The 20,839-nt window shown below is 35.4% G+C and overlaps 1 protein-coding gene across 16 annotated transcripts in view; it reads left to right on the forward strand.

Moving 5' to 3' along the window:
* Window positions 1-20,839, forward strand: part of PARD3 (par-3 family cell polarity regulator) — a 680,086-nt gene that overhangs the window by 498,543 nt on the left and 160,704 nt on the right. For 13 of the 16 annotated variants that reach the window (XM_086714604.1, XM_086714589.1, XM_086714592.1 and 10 more), the window contains one exon: window positions 11,259-11,369. The exons of the other annotated variants lie outside the window; for them this stretch is intronic. In XM_086714604.1, coding sequence (XP_086570730.1) covers window positions 11,259-11,369 — 111 coding nt within the window. The remainder of the gene's footprint in view (window positions 1-11,258; window positions 11,370-20,839) is intronic. 16 annotated transcript variants of the gene reach the window in all.

A 20,839-nucleotide genomic window follows, 5' to 3' on the forward strand; every position in this document is an offset into this window, starting at 1 on the left:
AGGGGACTTTTGGCAGTGTCTGATGACTCACTGGGTTGTCACCAGCAGGGAGGAGTGCCACTGGCATGTTGTGGGTACAGGCCATGGATGCTCCTGAACACACTATGATGCCAAAGAGAGCCCGCCACCCCCACCTCACCTCTACATAGGATTGTCTGGGCCAAAATTTCAATTATGCCACAGTTGAAAAAACTGTGTCCCTACCCACACTGACTGCTCTGTGACATGTGTTTGCATTGTTGATCTTCAGATAAGCTACCCAAATGCTTTAGTATCTTATGCTCGGTTGTCCTTGGATCCCCCATCGGCAGCTTATTTCAGTTGTTACTCTGTATGGAGGAACACTGCCCCAGTGTCTTAGTGGATGCTTAAGAGTTAAAATTACATTGAAAACTTTCAAGTATTTTACAACGCACGTGGTGTTTCACCATTGAAGATGCTTACATAGTGAGTGATCCTTCTTAAAATTTATTTTTAATATCATTTCAGTGTAATAAATACAGATTTTACTTTGTGAACTGCCAACATATAAAATAACATAAACAACCTAAGAGACGTTCAAAGAGGCTGAGGTCAGTCTAAGAGGGAGACAAGTATTCTGTGATAGAAAGAATTGGGGATGTAGATTTGAAGCTGTCTCTTCCCAACCCAGTTCTAACACCTCTGACACTTAACCCGTCAGCCTCAGGTTCCTCTTCACACATTTCCTTCTCATGTTCCTCTAAGAACTAAATGAAAGAATTTGTGTGGAAACCTTTTTGGAATTTTAAGATGTTGTACGTCTGTCAGCTCATGTTATTAAGTTCTTTTCTCATGGGCTTCTCTTCCCTTAGATTAATTATTCCTGCATTAGTTTATTAGCTTCTAGATAGGTATTCTGAGTGGCTTTGCTAAAGAAAGATGTATAGGTTATTTCTATCCTTTGGGGGTAGAAATAGATCTATTTATATTATATACTATCCTCAACAAAGTGAGATTTGCTAATACCCCATGATTATACACACTAGTTTAGGCCAGACAGTTTCAAACCTCAGCCAAGGAAAAGCAGCATAATGATATCCTGTAAAAGCAGACGTAACTGGGGAGACTTGAGAATTTAAACTGATATCCGTGGTATTGGCTCTGGTTCCAGGACGGTTTATTGGACAAACAGGGCACACTCTTACGGACCTCCACATTTTGGCTTGCACTCTCCAGTGAGTGCATGGAGCCTCAGACCACACAGCAGGCAGTGCAGACGAGACAGCTCTTAGGAGATGGAAATAAGCTGGGATGAGAGGAATTCCAGGCCAGTGCACAGATCAACAAGTTCTATATTTAAACGCTTGTTGAACTATTTAGTCAAATAAGGAAAAATGTGGTGGTTTGCCATTTGTCAAATTTCATGTTCCCCTTCCCATGGAGGCTGGGCTGATTGGAGATGAGACGCTAAGCATGTCTCCTTGTTCTAAGCCCTTGTCACTCTGTCCCCGAAACTGTCCCAAGATTTTAGATCCTAGTTACCAGCTGCGCTCTGAACTACCGTTGAGTCATAAATAATAGGCAGTGCTGTGCATCCTGGGGGAGTGAGTCACAGCACGGAAGAGTAAAGAACCTTTCCTGAGAAGAGCTGTTGCCATTTTGTGGTGTCACACGGTCATCTTCTGTATGTGCTATACTCATCAGGACCCAGGTGTGCTGCAGGAACACTGAGTTTACCCAAATATGTGACCTTTAGTCCTATGTTCCTTAAGAGGATGGTGTGACTCAGATAGAGTGGGTTTTGGCTTGGAGGCCTGTGGGAATCCGCTGGCTCTTTTCTGCTCCAAGAATTAGGCGTGGCCTCCAGCTCGCACCCTGCAGAGTTTCTATTGGGCCTTATAAAAGGTGTCGGCTCCCTAATATTAAATCTGAATATGCAAAAGATAAAAAATGAACGTCTGCGCCTCTTAATTTACTCTGTAGAGAGCATTCTCTAAGATATTGAATCAACAGAAATTGTTCCCTATCATCAACAGAAAAAAGTGCTGACTGACACCTTAACTTTACAGATAATGAGATCTTTGGGGAAGTTTTAATCTTTCAAAGTTTCCAGGAGCTATACCAAAGGTCTGTTCCCCTCCCCTCCCCCAAACTTCAATGACCATATTTTCTGTTTGTGTCACTTTCATCTGCTCTGTAAATGTAGAAGCATAGAACATATTTGAGAGTGTTTCAGCTGTACCTGTAGCTAAATATCTCCTATCAGTAGTTAGAACTTTGAATTTGAATTGCAATGCATATTTAATTGAGGGTGAATATTTCCAACTCAAAAGAGATATTCTTAAATTGTGCATGTGTTTGCATTGCCACATAAGTGTTTGCAACCTGGATGCAATTTGAGTATCAGATAGGCAGATGACAACAGAAATTATTATGATTATCTTTGTTACTAAATGCAACTGATTCTTTGTCCTAATAGAAAAAAAGGTGGATAGTAAAATATCTTTCTACCCTGTGCTTTTTCTTTTTTCAAGTATCCTTTTGAATAGATGTGTTTTTTGACTTAGGTCTTATTAGCATTTCTTATGGGGACTGCCTTTGGGGTAGTACCACTTGCTAAATTGTTCTGACGCTTTAGGAAAAGGAAAACCATGGTAACCAGATGTAGGGTATGATTATTTGCCTCTGACCTGGCAAAGTGTTGAGTTTAACAAAAGAAGCTTAATAGAAATGTTCAAATTGACCCTTCTCATCACTTGGGCTGCTTAGAGCTCAATCAATCTCTCATTATTATCAGAGTTATTCGAGCAAAGGCAGCAGTGATAGTATTTTTCATAATCACTTCTTGAGCCAAATGTAATTTGCAATTTGGAGTATTGTATTATGAAACAATAATGCATTAAAATGAACAGTGCAAGAATTAGGAGTATAGTAGTAAAGAAAGGATCTAGAGAAGTAGTTGTGTGAAAGGCCCTCTCAAAATCATTATAAGTGGACATGGCTGATTTCAATGCCAAATTAAGCATTTAGAAAAATCAGAATCATGTGTTGTTGTTACTATGTTTAGGTATGTGTATGTTTATTTTAGATGTGAGGTATATATATATATATATATATATATATATATATATATATATATATATATATAATTATATATGTATAATTTATTATAAAGTTGTAGTTAAGGGGGAAACAAAAAATACACTTTGCATATTATTTGCATCTCCATGTTTGGTGTTATGGGATTTGTGTGGTGTGATTACCTATGTGGGTATATGTTGAAAAAAATAAGGTGTATCAAGCCTTATAAAAATTTTGTATGGAAGGAACAGTAATTACTATTTGACCCCTCTTTACAAAGGGAATTTATTTGCTACAGAAAATATGTCATGCAGTCCATGAACTAGCTGATGCCTAAAAAGCTTTAACGTTATAATTAAGATATACTTCCACTCATCTTCTGTCATTTTACTTGAATGGCTCTAAGTATAGGTTATAAATATTATTTCAGAGTCATTTATGTATTTATCTTGTGTTTTGAAGGATTACTGTGTTTGCTTGTTGTTTTTTTTTTTCCTTAAGTCTTTCCATTTAGATTCTATGGTAGTGTGTGTGTCGGTGGGGGGGGGGGGGTTGGGTTTTATTTGTAAGATATTTGGAATTTAGAATGATTCATGTAAAATTAAAATTGATAATATGCTGGGTTCAATTTCTTCATTGTCATTTTAATATTTTCTTGTTCCATATCCTTCCAGGACTCCTGAAGTGTCGGGTTACTAGACATATCAGTGCATCCTTGATTAGATAACGCAGGCTAAACCAGGGGAAGAGTGCACTTATAAGGACACTTAATGGGAGTCCTGAAAAGGGTGTCTTGTCCATTAAGGGTATACTGCATGTCTAAAGGCTGTTCTAGCTTGGTTAAGTAGAAGCTATATTTTCTTTAAAAAAAAAAAAAAAAGTTACTTATTTTTTCTGGATGTCAGGCAACCCAAATTTAGTTTATTAAATCTAATCAGACTAGCACTGATGAAAACTGTACACAATCAAATAATGGTTGTCAAGTTTGTGAATTTCCTTTTAAAGAGAACCCCTGCTAAACTCCGCCAAGTTAAAACTGCATCCCATTTTATAAAAGCACTATCAAGTTGTCATGTACCCTTTCTAAGCCTCCCTTCTCATCATTGTTGATTACCAAGATGTTTTTTGCCTAAATAGGAGCTTTCTGTTTTTCATAATCAGCCTTCTCTTCCCTGATTCATCCAGCATTGCCACAATCTACTGCTGAGCAAATCAGTATGCTATCATGGTAGCGATTTCTTAAAATGTCACTAAAATATGTAAGATCCTGTATGGGAAGGACATATTAGAAGTGACTTGTTTTTTTCTTATTTATAAAATGGAGGCTGAGGCACAAAAAAATAGGGCCAGAAACCATGAGCCACATTATTATAAAAGATAAATGCATGCAGCGAATTCTTGCTGTTTTACCCTCTGATTGGGTTCGGACAGTTTGACATGTTTCTGCTGTTGCCTGGCTGTATTTGCATATGTCAGTACAGACAATTTTGGCTTATGGAGTATCACTGCATTTAGAAATATTGGCAGTGTCCTGGGTATGTGGGTAGTTTTTATGATCCTTTCCAATGGTTGAGATCAGTTCTTGACCTTGCCCCAGATTCCTGGTCTTCATAGACAAGTTCCGTTTGGGAACAATGTCCTTTGGACCTCATTGCTGCAGGAAATGCAAGATTTATCTTACTTATTTCAACAAAGATGTTTTAACCAGCTGCTGTAAGTATAAAAGCATAAGGGTAACTGACTGTCTTTGGCTCCTCAAGTTTTTGAGGTGGCTGGGTGTGGTAAAAAGAGTCTTAGGTCTGAAGTCTGGCTTTGCTACTTACTTGCTATATAGCCTGTGAAATCATTAAATTCCCTTGAGGTTTCCCCTAAAGAGGAGGATGATAACACCTACCTCACATGCTGGTTGTGAAAATCAATGAGATAAAGTATGTAATAAAAATTCAATAAATTCTAGTGAAATGTAATTAAGTAATCAAAAGAGCATTCAACAGGTGTTCAATTATATGTCTCACTTAGGATTTACACAAAGTGAACTTTGTAGGTCTGAGAATTTCACTTTCTCTAGATGTATCCAAGCACAGGCCCACTGAAATCTCCTAAACTAGCTATGAGGTGACCTGAATTCTTCTCCTAGTTTGCAGTGTGACTTTGGGCAGCTCTGCATACCTCTTGGACCTCAGTTTCCTTGTTAGTCAAATACAGACATTGAATGGGTGACCATCTTTCAACTTTGATTTTGCAGAAACGTGTACATATTCCTTCAGTGTGTATGGAATCTTATTGTTGCAATAAAACAGTCTACAAAGATATATGGCCAGATTTTTTTTCCTAAAATTTAGAAGAGTTTAAGGCTTTAAGGCAGAAATAAGTTCATAATTGTGTTATAAACCAGAGTGATGAGTTGAGAGAAGTCAATGCTAATACCAAGAATGTGAAAAAAGATTGAACCAGAATCAATTGAAAAGATTTTCTAGAGAAACTTGGATCAAAAACCATTTAGGAAAAGTATGACACAAAAGACTATAGAGGAATAGTGTTAACAGCTCATTATTTTGCTTTGACTTGAGTGAATGGTATGTTCCTGAGGCATTGCCGAGAGTTTGGAATAGAGGAATAACACAGTATAGGGTATTCGATTTTGCTGCCCAGAATCTTGAATCCGACTCATGGCACAGCTGGTATCTCTCAAGGATCTTTAGGGTAAATGGCAGCATCATCACAGTGGTCAAAGACAGGATAGCACAATGGCTGTGTCCTCCAGAAACAACTCCTATATTAATAATGAGTTACCGGAGAAAGGAAGTGATTGAATCATGTGATGGTGCAAATATTTAGAAATGAGGGGCAAAATGAGTTAGATGACCATGTTGACCATTCTAGTCTTGAAGTCAGATGTTCAGGGAGGATGGGTGGCTTCTAGTCACTGACACTAAATTTGTATTTGAACCATTTCAACACTCTCCCAGGCAAGCAGTATCACGTAACCTACATGCTTGTTAGGGTAAATAGTAAGGCAAGTATTATAGCAAAGCCCTCTTTAGATGGAAAGACCTTGGTAATTAGCTGTGAGAAATACCAGATTTCTAGGTGACATTTCAGTGATTTTTTTTTGAAGAAAATCTTATTTCAAAAATTATTCTGCAAAGCTTACGAGATAATTGGTGCTGGTTATTGTGTTCATCTATTTTTAAGTAAGGCAGAAGATTTTTAAGACTTCTACTGTATCATGTTTTCAAATACGATATTAGGAAACTCCATTTCATTACAAATCCAATTATGTTTTTTATTTTATTTATAGCAGGATGCTGTGCATGATATCACTCAGCATAATTTTTTCTGAGGATCTCTAATTTTATTAGCAGTATAAAATATAGTAAGATATTTCAATGTTATTTATACTGCAGACAGAATTGGGTTAATTTATTAAAAACTGAAATGATGGTTTAGTAGCATGAAACTCTTACAGTAAAATTTTAACGACAGTTCTTTCTATATGAAAAGAAGAGAATTTTGTTACAATCCTGTGATTTTTTTTTCTTTTCCCGTTCATCAACAAGTGCATGTTTTGCCCATTATTCTTTACTATAGTAATATATGTGGCCGATCTGGCAGACAGCAATGATCTCATTTGTAACGCGTCATAGTAAAACCCATTTAGCAGATTACTTGGAGATTACTTTAGCTGAATGAAAACACTGCTGTATTCTTTATGAAGAAAGCCATATGTTTAAGAAATGTTACAATCAATTTTACTCTGATAAGACAGGGCTCATCCACTGTATCTTTCTGTGAAGGAGTCTTTAGTGGCTTGGTGGCATTTTTGTACTTTCTTCATATAGCAAGGACCTGTGACATTTTTCTCTATCAACTTTTTCTCTCAAGCTTTATATTTTTATTTTTGTCTCTTATTTTTTTTAAAGTCATTCTTCTATGTTAATATACCCTAAGATATGACTAGCAAATTTTTCCCCAGGTGCTGGGGTCCATGATGACTTTCTGTTCCAGGGTCACACCCATTGGATAGTAGAGCTTTCTGTTTGAGCATGTGTGGTGGTTAGTCAGAAGGCAGTTCCTAAAACCGATTCTTTGCTGAGAATGGGTTTGCTCCCTGGACATACCAAGTACAATATTTTTTTCAGCTTTGCTGTTCTTTGGAAAGTGACCCATTTGAAATTCATCTGTGGCTTATAAAAGATAATAAAATAAATGTAATTGATGTCTTCCAAGTTTTAAGCAGCTTGCTATGGAATAGTTGTTTTCATAGGTTAATTACTGATTTTAGTTGTGAAACTGACTTTGAGAATACATGTATAGCTCAAATTTTTCAGTGACTTCACCCCTCTTTGCAGGAAGAATTAAACTGATAAATTAAGAGAACACTACAATGTATTGGCAATGAATGAATGAGTGTGGAGCTACTTTCTTTTTCTTTTTACACTCTAGAGTTGTTGGTATATATATTTTTTCACCTACAGCCTTTATTTTATTCTGTCAAAAAATTACAGCTGAGGGATTCATTTTTATCCCAATTATAAAGTATTATGCTGTGCTTTTATAGTACGCCTTAAAGAAATCACATAATTTATTAACTAAACCATGCATTAGGGGAAGTGTCCAAATGTAAACCTATAAACATTTTATCTATGGTTTCTTTACTTTTTAATATATTAATCTTGAATTTATACTTTTAAAAAGGAAGTATACTATAACAGTTTAATAAATTTACAAGTAATAAAATAATATATTCTGGTGATTCAGAGGCAGCATAGGAAATATTTTAATATCAAATAAGTGAGAAAAAAGCAGTTCTTAAATATGAGTCAGGATTCACTTTTTTTTTTAAATCATGTATACTTAGAAGAAAAGTTGAAATTTGATAGAGATATAAAACTGAAACTTTCTCCACAAACTAGCACCAAGTTCATTAAAAAATAAATATCTAACCTAGGTAATTAAAGTCAATGTTAGGTTTGGTACCAAAAAAATATCTCAACCTTTAAATCATAGAAAAGTCAACCACTCTTAATTTTCCCTTATATTATTAACTCAAAGAGAAAATGTACATGATCTCTTATAAGATTAAAGTGTACCTCTTGGTACAAAGAGATATACATTTGATTCTTGAACAATACGGGGGTTGGGATACCAATACCCTGTGCAGATGAAAATCCATGTGTAACTTTTGACTCCCCTAAAACTTAACTTCTAATAGCCTACTATTGACCAAAAGCCTTACCAATAAGATAAACAATGTACTAACACATATTTTGTATATTACACGTACTATCTACTGTATTCTTACCATAAAGTGACCTAGAGAAAAGAGAACGTTATTAAGAAAATCATAAGAGAGAGGAAATATAGTAGTATACTGTATTTATAGAAAAAAATCTGAGTATGAATGGATCCATGTTGTTCAAGGATCAACTATATATCTTGTGTCATGGCATAGTGGTTTTTAAATAAAATACAGTTTTGAATATATGTAATCTAGAATGTGAACCAAAACACTTCTTTAAAAGCAAAACATGGGCGCCTGGGTGGCTCAGTCAGTTAAGCATCTGACTCTTGATTTTGGCTCAGGTCATGATCTCATGGTTCATGTTCAAGTGCCAACAGTGCAGAGCCTGCTTGGAATTCTCTGCCTCTCTCTCTCTCTCTCTCTCTCTCTCTCTCTCTCTCTCTCTCTCTCTTTCTCTCAAAGATAAAAAAAAAACATAAAAAGGAAAACAAAACAAGTCAATACGGCAATGTTGCATCATTTGAGGGATATTTATGAACTGAAAAATGGTTAAAATGATTTACTTTTCTTTAGGAATCCCTCTTATAAGTAAATATCATATGTTTAGATTTGAATTTGCACTTTTCTTGATGTTAGAATTTGATACATTTTATATTTCCAGATGCCTCAGTGTTGCAGAATTTTCAGGATGGGAACTCATGGGGGCTTTAAATACCATCTACATGCTGATGATGCTCAAATTAATTTGTCCAGCTCTGTCCTCTTCCCTGAACCCCCTGTAGATGCTTAATATATTTTTGTCAAATGAATGAACATTATGTTTTAGATGTTGGCTCCTACTGAGATGTATCAGTTTTTTATGTTCACTCTTTCATTTATTTATTAATTCATTCTATAAAGTCAGTCATTATGCCTTACTCTTAGGCATTATTGATATATTGACAGAAATAAAGGAAAGAGAAAGTTTTAGTTTTTATTTTTAATGCTTTATATTTATTAGTTTTAAAAGCACAGTACATTTATCCCTTGCAAGAAGTAGTCATATTCCGGGCTCAAGTTCTTAGGGATTTTTTTTTTTTTTCTCTTTGCAATTGCAATGATCTTCCAATTTCTAAATACCATTATAATTTACGGATAGATTTGCTTTATAGAAGTTAATTTTTTAAAAAAATTAATTTTATAGGCACTTTTGAATGCTCTCTAATAATATACATAATTATTAAAGAAATGGTGGTGGTATTTTAACTTTTTTCTTTTTTAACATTTAAAGAATGCTCTTCTTATTTATTTATTTTATTTATTTCAGAGAGAGGGAGCACAAGTGGGGGAGAGGGACAGAGGGAGAGGAAGAGAGAGACTCCTAAGCAGGCTCCACGCTGAGTGCAGAGCCCCACGTGGGCTTGATCCCAAGACTCTTGGACCATGACCTAAGCTGAAATCAAGAGTCAGAGGCTCAACTGACTGAGCCACACAGGCGCCCCATGTCCCTTTCTTATTTATAAACCCCTTTGCAAACAGTGTTACTATTTAATGTATGAGATGTTCCTGTGTACACATGTACATTCCCATATACTGTAAATTCGTATTTGAAATTAGATTTATATTAATAAAAGAAAGACCTATGCTACAAACCAAGCCATTAGTTGAAGTGCTTTTTTCTCTTTTATATCAGTTTTCAACTACCCTTTTTTTTAACTCTTCTCCTTTTTGATATGATTATCAGCATAAGCCAGATTCCTACTTTGTCTTCAGAAATAAATAACATATTTTATATATTTATGACTGCTTAGTTGAAGAACTATCTATAAAAGGTTTCTTTTTTGAAATATCTGGTGACCAAATCACTAAGATGAGTATTATTTGAGGGTAGGTAGTACATGTATGAGCACGTGTTAAGACAACATGGTCTTTTATAGAGAAAAGGAACAGAACAGGACAAAGAATTGATAGCAAGTCTAGGCTTCTGAGATACGTTGGATGCCAGAGAGGGTATTTGTGTTTTCACAGAGCTGCCCAGCTCAGCGGCCATCTGTGAAAGTTTATGTGGACTGGTTTTCAATCATGTGTATGTTCCTCATGTTTGTTTTTGATCAGATATAGATTCCACATTCACCAATTGCTTCTCATCAGATTTCAGAATAGTATTTGATGAGAATGCCTTAAAGCTTTCAATTTAATAAGCTCAAAGTGTTATAGCAGTGTAAATTATCCTTTGTACTTTAAGCCTTGTGAACATGGCCTTGTTTGTCTGTTTTTAAACTATGATGAATGGGGGCGCCTGGGTGGCGCAGTCGGTTAAGCGTCCGACTTCAGCCAGGTCACGATCTCGCGGTCCGCGAGTTCGAGCCCCGCGTCGGGCTCTGGGCTGATGGCTCGGAGCCTGGAGCCTGTTTCCGATTCTGTGTCTCCCTCTCTCTCTGCTCCTCCCCTGTTCATGCTCTGTCTCTCTCTGTCCCAAAAATAAATAAAAACGTTGAAAAAAAAAATTAAAAAAAAAAAAAAACTATGATGAATGTTTCCAATAAACCTAACTATGAAAGTAAAGAATAGTTGTTTATGGAGAGATTATTAAATAGATGATTGTGGATTACCATTCTTTAGTCTTAAGAGAAACCCATTCTAATGCAGATTTTTGGCCTCTATCATTTGAAGTATTCAGCACTCAGTCCTATACATTTATTGTTTGTTCAATAAGGATGAACTATGAAGTTGTTTATTTGTGTTTTGCCAAAAGAAAAATGGGTATTGAGGCCATTTTCAAAAGGGTTGTCTCTGGAAAGTTCTGATTAAAAGTAATTCCAATAAATTGATTGAAAATATTAATATTGGGCAAAAATCATGATTTGCAGGTGACCTTTTGGCCCTCGTTTTGAGGAAGCTCACATTTCATTGAGTACATATGTCTTTGTCACAAAAGAATGAAAACTCATTTTGTATATATTGACAAGTTAGAATTTTTTGTTATCAACAGGTTTGGCAAACATCGAAAAGATGACAAGATTGAGAAAACGGGTAAAATAAAAATACAGGACTCCCTTACATCAGAAGAGGAGAGGATACGAATGAAGCAGGAGCAGGAGAGGTAGACTTCAGTCATTTGATTAACCCTCGTCAGATAGAGCTTTTTTTCTTTTCCACTCTTTTTTCTTTTATCTAATATGAAGAATTTGTACTCCAATGGTTTTTAGTGTTTCTGTGGAATAAATACAATGTAAAGAAAGATTCAAAGAAAAAAATCATGTGTTTATTTGAGGCATTAAAGTGAGTTTAAATGGTTTTAATTAAGATCTTTGCCTAGGAGATAGTTTAGATAGATTAAATAACATTAATAGCATAATAACATAATTAAATAAACATTAAGACTGAACTTATAATCACTTTTAAAATCACAAAGAAATATTTACAATTCTGTTTCATTCATTTATGAGTTTATAGTATTTTATAATAATTTTTAAGACTATTTCTCTGGGAATAAAACTTTGAATTTTGATATCTCATTTAAAATATTTTGATTTATAACAACAATTGAAGAGACTGTTGCTTTTGGGTTATGTTGTTTTTCTCTCAAATGAGACATTTGTTTCTTTCTTTCTATTTTCCTATCATATTTTGTGAAATTTTCCACTTAAATTTGACTGTTATCTCTTGTTGAGACATTCCATAAGAACCCGAAAACCAGTAAAATGAATGAAAAGTTACCTTAACAGATATTGAAACCCATTTTGATAAGTGATTAGAATTTCTCTTGTTGTCATTCCCCGAGGATGAGAAAGCCACCTCACATTTTTGTCATTAGAGTTTGCAGACTCATAAGGAGCCCCCTCTGTATCATCACTTCACATTTTCAGAGGTGCCGCAGCAAGAGATAATATGCCTGTTGTACTCTGAATAATCTGGGGTACGAGGCAGTTTTTGGTGCCTGGCTCAAGGCTGAAAGACTAAATATTGTCCATAACTAAGATTAGAGTCCAGCACCTTCAATTCCAGATTCTTGCTAACAGTTCTAGAGTCAGGGTACTTTCAATCTCATGCTTAATGAATGAAAGAACTAGAAAGAATAATCTATGATGGTTTTCTTTATAAGAGATTAATGTTTGGATATTTTTCCAGTCATCTTTCTCCTATATCTGAGGTTTGGGGCTAACATAGTTACTCTGATTCTCTGTTTGTAGCTTTTCAGAACATTAAATATACAAGGGGGGAAAAGTATGGACTTTTAATTTATGATGCAAGTCTAGATTCTTTCTTCTGGTACTTCTCCAATTTTGTTTTAAACCCTTCCATTTTCTTAATTTCTAGGACTCTTTGATCCTTTTCAATTTTGGGATCCCCAAACTTATTAATAGGCTCACTGTTGTCAGGCCAAGGCACACAATATTCCTTAGTGTATATAATATGGTGCTCAACTGCTCAGTACTATAAACTTCTATTCTAAAAGTCTTTCTTGTCCCTAAAGGAAGAGAGCGTATACCAACTAAATGTATGTACTCAGATTTATCCACAGGCAAATATGTGATTTGTTAGAGAACAATCTGAGCAATAGAAACATTATACCTCTCTTCTATTTTGATGCCAACTATAGGGGATAGCTTCATGTATCCTGTACCATTGTTCTTATTTGAAATATTCTTGTCTTCCACTTTAAGATGGTTACTGTGTTTCAATGCAGAATTCTATCACCATTTTCCAAGATACTTGTTATTATGCATAGTCAAATTTTTACAGCCAAACAATGATTTTTACATAATGGTTTCACTTGTATTATTAATTTGCCTAAGGCACAGTTCACTTTCAGTTTTGCTTTTAATCTCCATCTCTGTACCTCTAATGATGCAATGCTTCTGGGAACTAGGTTGGTCATAATGAATTTACAATGTGCAGGAGGCCTAGAATAAAAATCTTTTAGGGTCAAGGAACCAGTGAATGGTCCATTAAAAAAAATCAATTAGCTTCATAATTTAAGGAAACTATTATACTCTGACTTTGTATTTCAGGAACAGTTTTTATAAGTATGTTTTATTTAAACTCATGGATCTTGTAATAGAGCAAGTGAATGCATGAGACTTAGTGAATCACATAAGTGGGGCTCGTTTAGTATTTGGTATTTGGATAAGGCAAACCTTTTGTATGTCCTTTCTGTTCTGACCAGTGGCACTGGCAGTGCTTTGTTGGAGAATGCAAATTGCAACTTCTTTGGGAAGAATTTGAGTGGAGGAATAGATAAAAATAAATAAACCACTGCTTATATTCTCATCATAGCCTTTACTCATTGCGGATTAGTAGTGAAGCATCTCTTTTAACATTATTTACCACTGTAGCTATTTGAATTCCCAAAATTATTTTGGGTGATTTCATATGAAAATAGAAAATCAGGGGCGCCTCAGTTGGATAAGTATCTGACTTCTGCTCAGGTCATGATGTCACAGTTTGGGAGTTCAAGCCCCGCATCAGGCTCTGTGCTGACAGCTCAGAGCCTGGATCCTGTTTCAGATTCTGCGTCTCATTCTCTCTCTGCCCCTCCCCCACTTGTGCACTAGCTCACCCTCTCTCTCAAAAATAAATAAATGTAAAAAAAAATTTTTTTTAAATAGAAAACCTGACATCCTTTAGTCATTAGTTATGACATGTCCCAATCCAAAATATAGTTTTTTGACCATACACATCCACGAAGCCTGAATATGACTCAAGATATAAATATGGAACAATTGAAAAGACAATGAATGTCATTTCAAATGTGTTCTCCTACCAGGTTAAGATCTATTTAGATACTTAAAGTAAATTAGATTCTTCTGAGCATGGGTCTGAGATTACATTTGATTTCATTTTTGCTAACTTCCTCCCCTTTCCTTTCTACCTGCTATCATCCTTGGGAGATGAAGTCTTGAATAAATGCTGTTCACATAGGAAGAGTCCAGCATAGATCTGTCCTCTGTCTCTACTAGCCCTGCCCTGCCAAGCAACTTGAGACTGCATGTGTAGGCTCTCTTCCTGAGAAGCAGGGAGTCTGGGGATAATGCCAAGGGTAAAATTAGCTGGTCCCATGATGTGCTATTTTGACTTCTGACTCCAAGCTCTAAACCTAGTTGCTTGCCTTTCAGAGATGCCGTTGGCCACATTTGGGCTAGCTGGGGAAATGAAGCAGAGTGATTGGTATTTGGAGCCGAGGTGTGAATTCAGTGCTTGCTGCCTCTTACTGGGTTGTCTTTCAGGTGTGCCTAGGGACAAAGCCCCCGTTGGTTCATTTCCACCACAGAAAGATTGGGCTTCAAACTCCTAATAGAATATATTTAATTAAATGATCTGTGTAACTTCAGGCTCACTTAGCTTCCATTATGGTGACCAAGTGTCCGAAGTAATGTTTGGCTTTCTATTGTATTTTTGCTCCAGTGGTACCTCCCCTTAGGCTTTAAAGGTTGATATTGAACAGTGTAGTGTGGGAGTTTCCCAAACAATGTTTAGCAGTAGAAAAAGGGTTCCACAATGCAAATCTCTTTGAGAAACACTTGGTTAAGCCAATTGATGCATATTTCTTTACTCCATTATATCTCAAAACTCTAATTATGTTAATGTACCTTGTGAGTTACCAAGATATGAATAGAGATTCATCATTTCCTAACTCATTTATTCACAGAACATCCCCCTTCACTTTTTGTTTTCTGTGGAATACTAACATCTCAGAATCCAGTCACTTGGGAAATACTGGCAAAGACCATTGGCTCCTGGGTCAGCCATATCCAGCTCATTCATCTAACTGACTGTGGAACTCAAGGTTGATTGTTTCCCAGAATCATGAGCAAATGTAGAACCACTGTTGGTGATCTGTCTATATTTCATGGCTTCTGTTTTGTCTACTTACGCATCTTATTTCTGTTCTGTCTTTCATTTTCCATTGTTTTCTTCCCCTCATGTTTTTACCTGTTTAAAACATGTACGTTTTTAAGGTCTAAATCTAATGTATTCTAATTCTTAATCTATTCACAATTTGAAAGAAAAAACATAAATTTAAGCCCGGAAAATAAAAATTTATCTGTAATAACATCACTGTTAACATACTAGACTATGCCTGTCCAATTTATTTCCTATAAAATATGAATTTCCACACATGCATACTTTCAAAAAGCTAAATCTATTTTCATTTTGATTTATTTTGCATTTTTGTACATTCTTAGAAAACCATGTTAAATTTTTTTCTGGAACAAGGTCAAGTCTGTATGAACAGATGGATGGATGGGAAGGAAGGACAGAAAGAAGGAAAAAGGTCTGAAAGATGAAATCTCTGTACTATCTGGCCAGATTCCTCAACTCTGAAATATTTGCTTCATATGTTATTCATTCTATTATATATATGATGCTAACTGGCTTGCATTTTGTATTACTCAGCAAGGGATATTCTGTTCTGATATTCTTATCTGTATCTATGTAGTAAGTTGTTCTTGGAAGTATTTTAAAGGGGACTGAATGATTCTAGTGGAGACATGAAAAAGTTAAGTGAATTTCTTATGAAATTCTCCCAGTATGTGAAGGATATTTATAAATCTGCTAAGGAAATGTATGGCTAGAAATGTTCCATTATTCAAAGAGATAATCCTTCTTAAAAGCTTGTGTTTCCAGTACTGGGGCCATTAAACTGTATGTGCTGCACGTGCTACACCCAGTTCTCGGTGCATCATTTTGCAACTTTGTGTGGCATTTCTGCATATGGTTCCCATTCACTGGCATTTCTTTTTTCGGTTTTACCAGTTGTTTCCAATATCTGCTTTGTGTAATTACTTGAAATTTTGATAGAAACTTTTTTTGTGGTGTTTCTTAGTTGGTAAGATCCTTTTCAAAAGATGCAGAAGTTAACATTTAAGCTAACATTTAAAAATATTATAATGTAGTAGTAAAGTGAGTTTAAAGTGCATGGATGAAAAGTTTGTGAAATTACAGGAGAAACAATCAATAAAGCAGTAATAGGTGTATTCCCTGTGTATCTGAAAGAGAAGAGAAATTTTTACTCATTTTGGCTTCAAACTTAGTATTCAGGCTCCCTGAATTCTGACCGTAGAACTCAGGTAACCCGGATAATCTTTGCATTTAGATCACATATTGTCATTCGAACAAAGCTTAACCTTTAAAAAGTAACCTCTTAGAAAATCTACATTTTTCTATTCTGTAGCAGAATTTTCCATATTTTCTCTGACCTCTTCAGTCCTTCAGAAAAATCACCTCTAATCACTGAAATTAGTTTCATCAGACATTTTTTAGAAAAATTTATTGTTGCAGGTGAACAAAAATTTTAAACAGTCTATTAACTATGTGGAAGTTCACTAGTTAGACCAATATTGAGCATGTGTATGTGTGTGTGTGCGTGCATGTGTGTGTTTGGAATGGATTTTGTTGAGAGAACATAACTGGAGTAGGAAAAGGCAGTTTTGTATTTGATGAGAACCGTCTTAGATGTATTTGGCATTGCAGCATCTGTTTGAGTTGGAAATAACTGTAGGTGCTTCGTTACTCATAAAGTCAGAACATAATGTGAGTGGATGAATATCTGTAAGACTGTGTGTGTTTTGGTTTGTGAAAAATTATTCTAGTGTTTCATTAGTCAGCATAAAGGAGAAGTTTTTGTCGTTTCACAATATGTTACACATACCATATGATGGTCTAAATTTTGTACTATGTTGTTCTTCCTTCTCTCAGGGATCCCTTACCTTTGTTAAGAGGGAGAAAAGATTTAAGTCTGTTAACATTATAAAATTGATATACGACAATACAACCAATGTGAAAATAGCTAACTGCAGAGCTTTGGGAAGGTAATAGGTTGACAGGCTAGAGTTAATAATGAACACTCTCCAGAGATGGTAATTTGGAGTCTAGATCTAGTTCTTAAGAACTTAGGTATTTAGCAAAGTGGAGAAATTCTACACCCATATGTAGGCACAGGGGCTCATAGGAAGGAGGTGTTCTTCTAACTCCTTAGATTCTGTGGTTTTGTGTTAGTCATTTGTGGTATCTCTATGAATGCTTTTTTTTTTATCTCTTTTTCAACTTTTAGCCATATGTATATACATATATATGTGTATGTATATATGTATATATTCAAATATATACATATATGTATATATTCAAATATGCACTTATATTCATATATACATATATATGTTTATTTTAGAGAGAGAGCATGAGCAGGGGAGAGGGGCAGAGGGAGAGAGAGAGAGAATCTAAAGCAGGCTCTGCTGTCAGCACAAAGCTGGATGTGGCGCTCAATCCCATGACTGTGAGCCAAAACCAAGAGTTGGCTGCTCAACCAGCTGAGTCACCCAGGCGAACCACCATTTAATATTTTAAAACTGGTATCGTTTCCCTTTTAGTATTAAGGGACGAAGCTTAACTTTTCCCCACCTATTGTACGATTCCACTGTGGATTTGTGCAACTTGCCATTTTCCCTTGAACAGGAAATGTACCTTCAAAACAGTTGGTCCTAGTCATGAATTTTTTTTTCAGGACCCATTTAGAATATGGAAGTCTTTTCGTCTCAATTATCTTTTACCTCAATATTACCAAGAGATAAAATCCCACTTAAAATGATGACTGTTTTCAAAGTAGGAAATATAGTGGAATATTGTCCCTCTCTTCGGAGTTTGGCATTGATGCCAAATTGGAAGCTTCTGTATTGGGAGGAGCCAGTTGTGGGATTTATGTAGCAGGGTTGCCTGATGGATTGAGGAGTTGAGCCACAGTATTTCTGAAGTCTTCCATCTGATGAGGTGTTTGAAGGGGCAAATACAGCATTCATTCAGTTGACCACAAGCTACTATTAAACTGAACCATTCCTTCCAGTTATATTGTAGTTTAAATTTCATTCTGCCATGCATTTAGGTTTTATTTGATGAATGTCTGTAATACTGATTTTCAGAGAGAGGAAACACTGTGAGGAAAAGATCTTTGTTCCCAGAATGAGGCTTCTGGATGGCAGGCCAATAAGTTGGGGATAAAATGTTTCCCAAAAGAGTTGATTGCAAGGTTTTAAACATTGTTTTGAAGATACTTAACAACTATCTGATATGTAGCAATGCAACATTCATTTTAATGTTTTTGGGGAAACTAATATTAGTATATTTTATCTTCTGTAGACATTTACAGCATTTTTATTAACATTATTAAAGGTCAATTTCTATTTCTTGGAGTGTTCTAAAAAATGCACCATGGTTGTTCCATGTATCGAAGTTTTGTTACATTGAAGGTGACGTATTTAGGATTTAAGTAGACCACTGATTTCCATCCTGAGGAGTTGGTCACTTGGTAGTGATTCTCATGCCTGTACCTTTTCTGTATATATGAAGGCCATACTTAATAGTCATAAAACAGTTATTTTCATCTTACTCTACTGCAATTAGTGCTAAAAGCCATTTATTGTAAAAGCAAAAAATCCTAATGAATAGAAATGTTACAAGAACAGAAGTCTTGTGTGTCTTCATCATGCATCATCCATTTTAATTAGAGAAAAAGGTGGTGAACACTGTGACAAGAGTCTAGAATTAAAATCATTAATTGATGTCAAGCTGTAGAGAGACTGTTAGCATGAATTTAGTGACAGCAGGAAAGAAATTAACCTTATTACTTTATTTAGTATATTACATTATTTTGTGTATTGTTTTCTATGCAGGTTCAAGGCAATTTCATTATCATAGTGGAAGATACTTTTCTTTTTTTTTTTTTTTTTTTTACCAAAAGGGTGAGAATATTTATGTTCGAACATCACAGACTGATATGATAAATTCTTCACTTGTTAAAAGTCTTACAAAGTTTTAAAAGTTTTGTTTTTGTTTATATTTCAAGAGCAGGAAAATAGTGCATGATAATGTTGCCCATCAACATCAGTCACTACGGCTGTCTGCTCTCAGAATAGTTCTCTTGTATAACTATGAAGGACTATCTGAAACACTTACAGCAATAGACATTTATTTCTTTGGCTAAGTTTTGGGCTAATCAGTTATTTCTGTCATTGCTGAAGTTTGGCCCAAGATAAATAGGAGGGACAATGCTAAACAACAACCTGACTGTTCAGAAAAACGAATGGCTCTCACATCTTAGAGATAATTTGTGACCTGAGGGTCATGATAAAAGAATAGAAGAGGTGTCCTTTCATAGCACTGACCATCTGGAACTATTAAAGGCTGAACTGCAGTATAATCACTGTCTTTTTTTTTTTTTAGGTTTCCTTAAGAAACTATATTATTTTCATTAAGATGCCAAAGATATTTTCTCCCCTGATCCAAATATTTCTTTTCTAATATAAATCTGTCCAGAAACAATGAAAATATATCATATGTAAATATAACATGGTTGCATTCCAAAGTCCCATTTCTCACTTTACAATAAACAAGACATTCAAGTATAAGAGTATATAATAAAGAAAATCATTTGTTAATTTGACTGTGAATTGTCACTACAATTCACAAACCATAGTGTGTTCCTGGTTTTAAAAATCTACTTTTCAGTGCTATTTGCACAGCAGCAGGCTTCATTAGCAATGATTCCTAGAATGAACTTGAAAATGCATGTTAGTCCAAGCTGGTAACCAGATTCTTTAGCCTGCTGCGGCACTAGCCCCACTTCCTGAGCCACAGGTATGCTGCAGTTTCATTCTGAGGTTTCCGTCACAAGTGTGAGCCGCCAGGGAAGAAAGGAGGGATGCAAACAGCTTTTGTGGCTTTGGGATAAATTCATTGGTGACGGCAAGATAAACAATAAAAATATTAAGTTCATATGTTATTGGAGCTTAGACAAAAATTAATGCCTTTAGACGGTGCTATAGACGTGACTATGTTTATTGGATTCAATGATTAGTGGCAACTAGTAATAATGTACAGATTTGGGTAAAAGAAAACAAATGGGACTGGGCTTTATGAATAGTACCGCATGCTACTGTTGAGCACTTCTTCTGAGCAATTGACTTGATAGAAATTGAGTCCCAAAATGAAGATTAGTTTCTGTGTAATTTGGAACAAAAGAGCATTCAATTCCAGGGCCCATCAATAATATATTGAAACAATTGTGCAAGAAGTTTGGGGAGATTATTTAGGTTTTGTGCTTCCCTTGAAAAGAGAATGTTCACATTCTCTTTTTCTGGTGGCTTCTTCTCTTAACAGGGCTGCATTTTCTAACATAAGTAAGCTGGATTTTCTTTACTTTCGGTGGACTGAAGTTCAGCTACCATAGGGTCCACTCATTTATAAACCAATCCATTACTGTCTTTGATTTTAGGGGGTTCTCCTAAAATTTGGAGAGTTTGGCTTTATATCTATGGTAGCCCTCCAAATTTCTACAGGTTCCCAAACTTCAAGACTTATGTGAATGCCCAGTCACCCTGGATATTACCTGTAGTTAGGTGATTGTCTGATGGTATCACATATAGTAGTAAAGTGTAAGTGACCATAAATGAGCTTCAAATAATATCCCATTGAGTTGAAGAAAGAAGTAATTTCTCTCTTCTGTAGTTTTTCCTGCCTGAATACAGAGTCAAAAAGACAGTACGATGCAAAGAATAAAATTATCTCTGAACTTAT

This window comes from Puma concolor, chromosome B4 (genome assembly GCF_028749965.1).
Source record: "Puma concolor isolate L17-30 chromosome B4, mPumCon1.1.hap2, whole genome shotgun sequence".
Classification (NCBI taxonomy): Eukaryota; Metazoa; Chordata; class Mammalia; order Carnivora; family Felidae; genus Puma; species Puma concolor.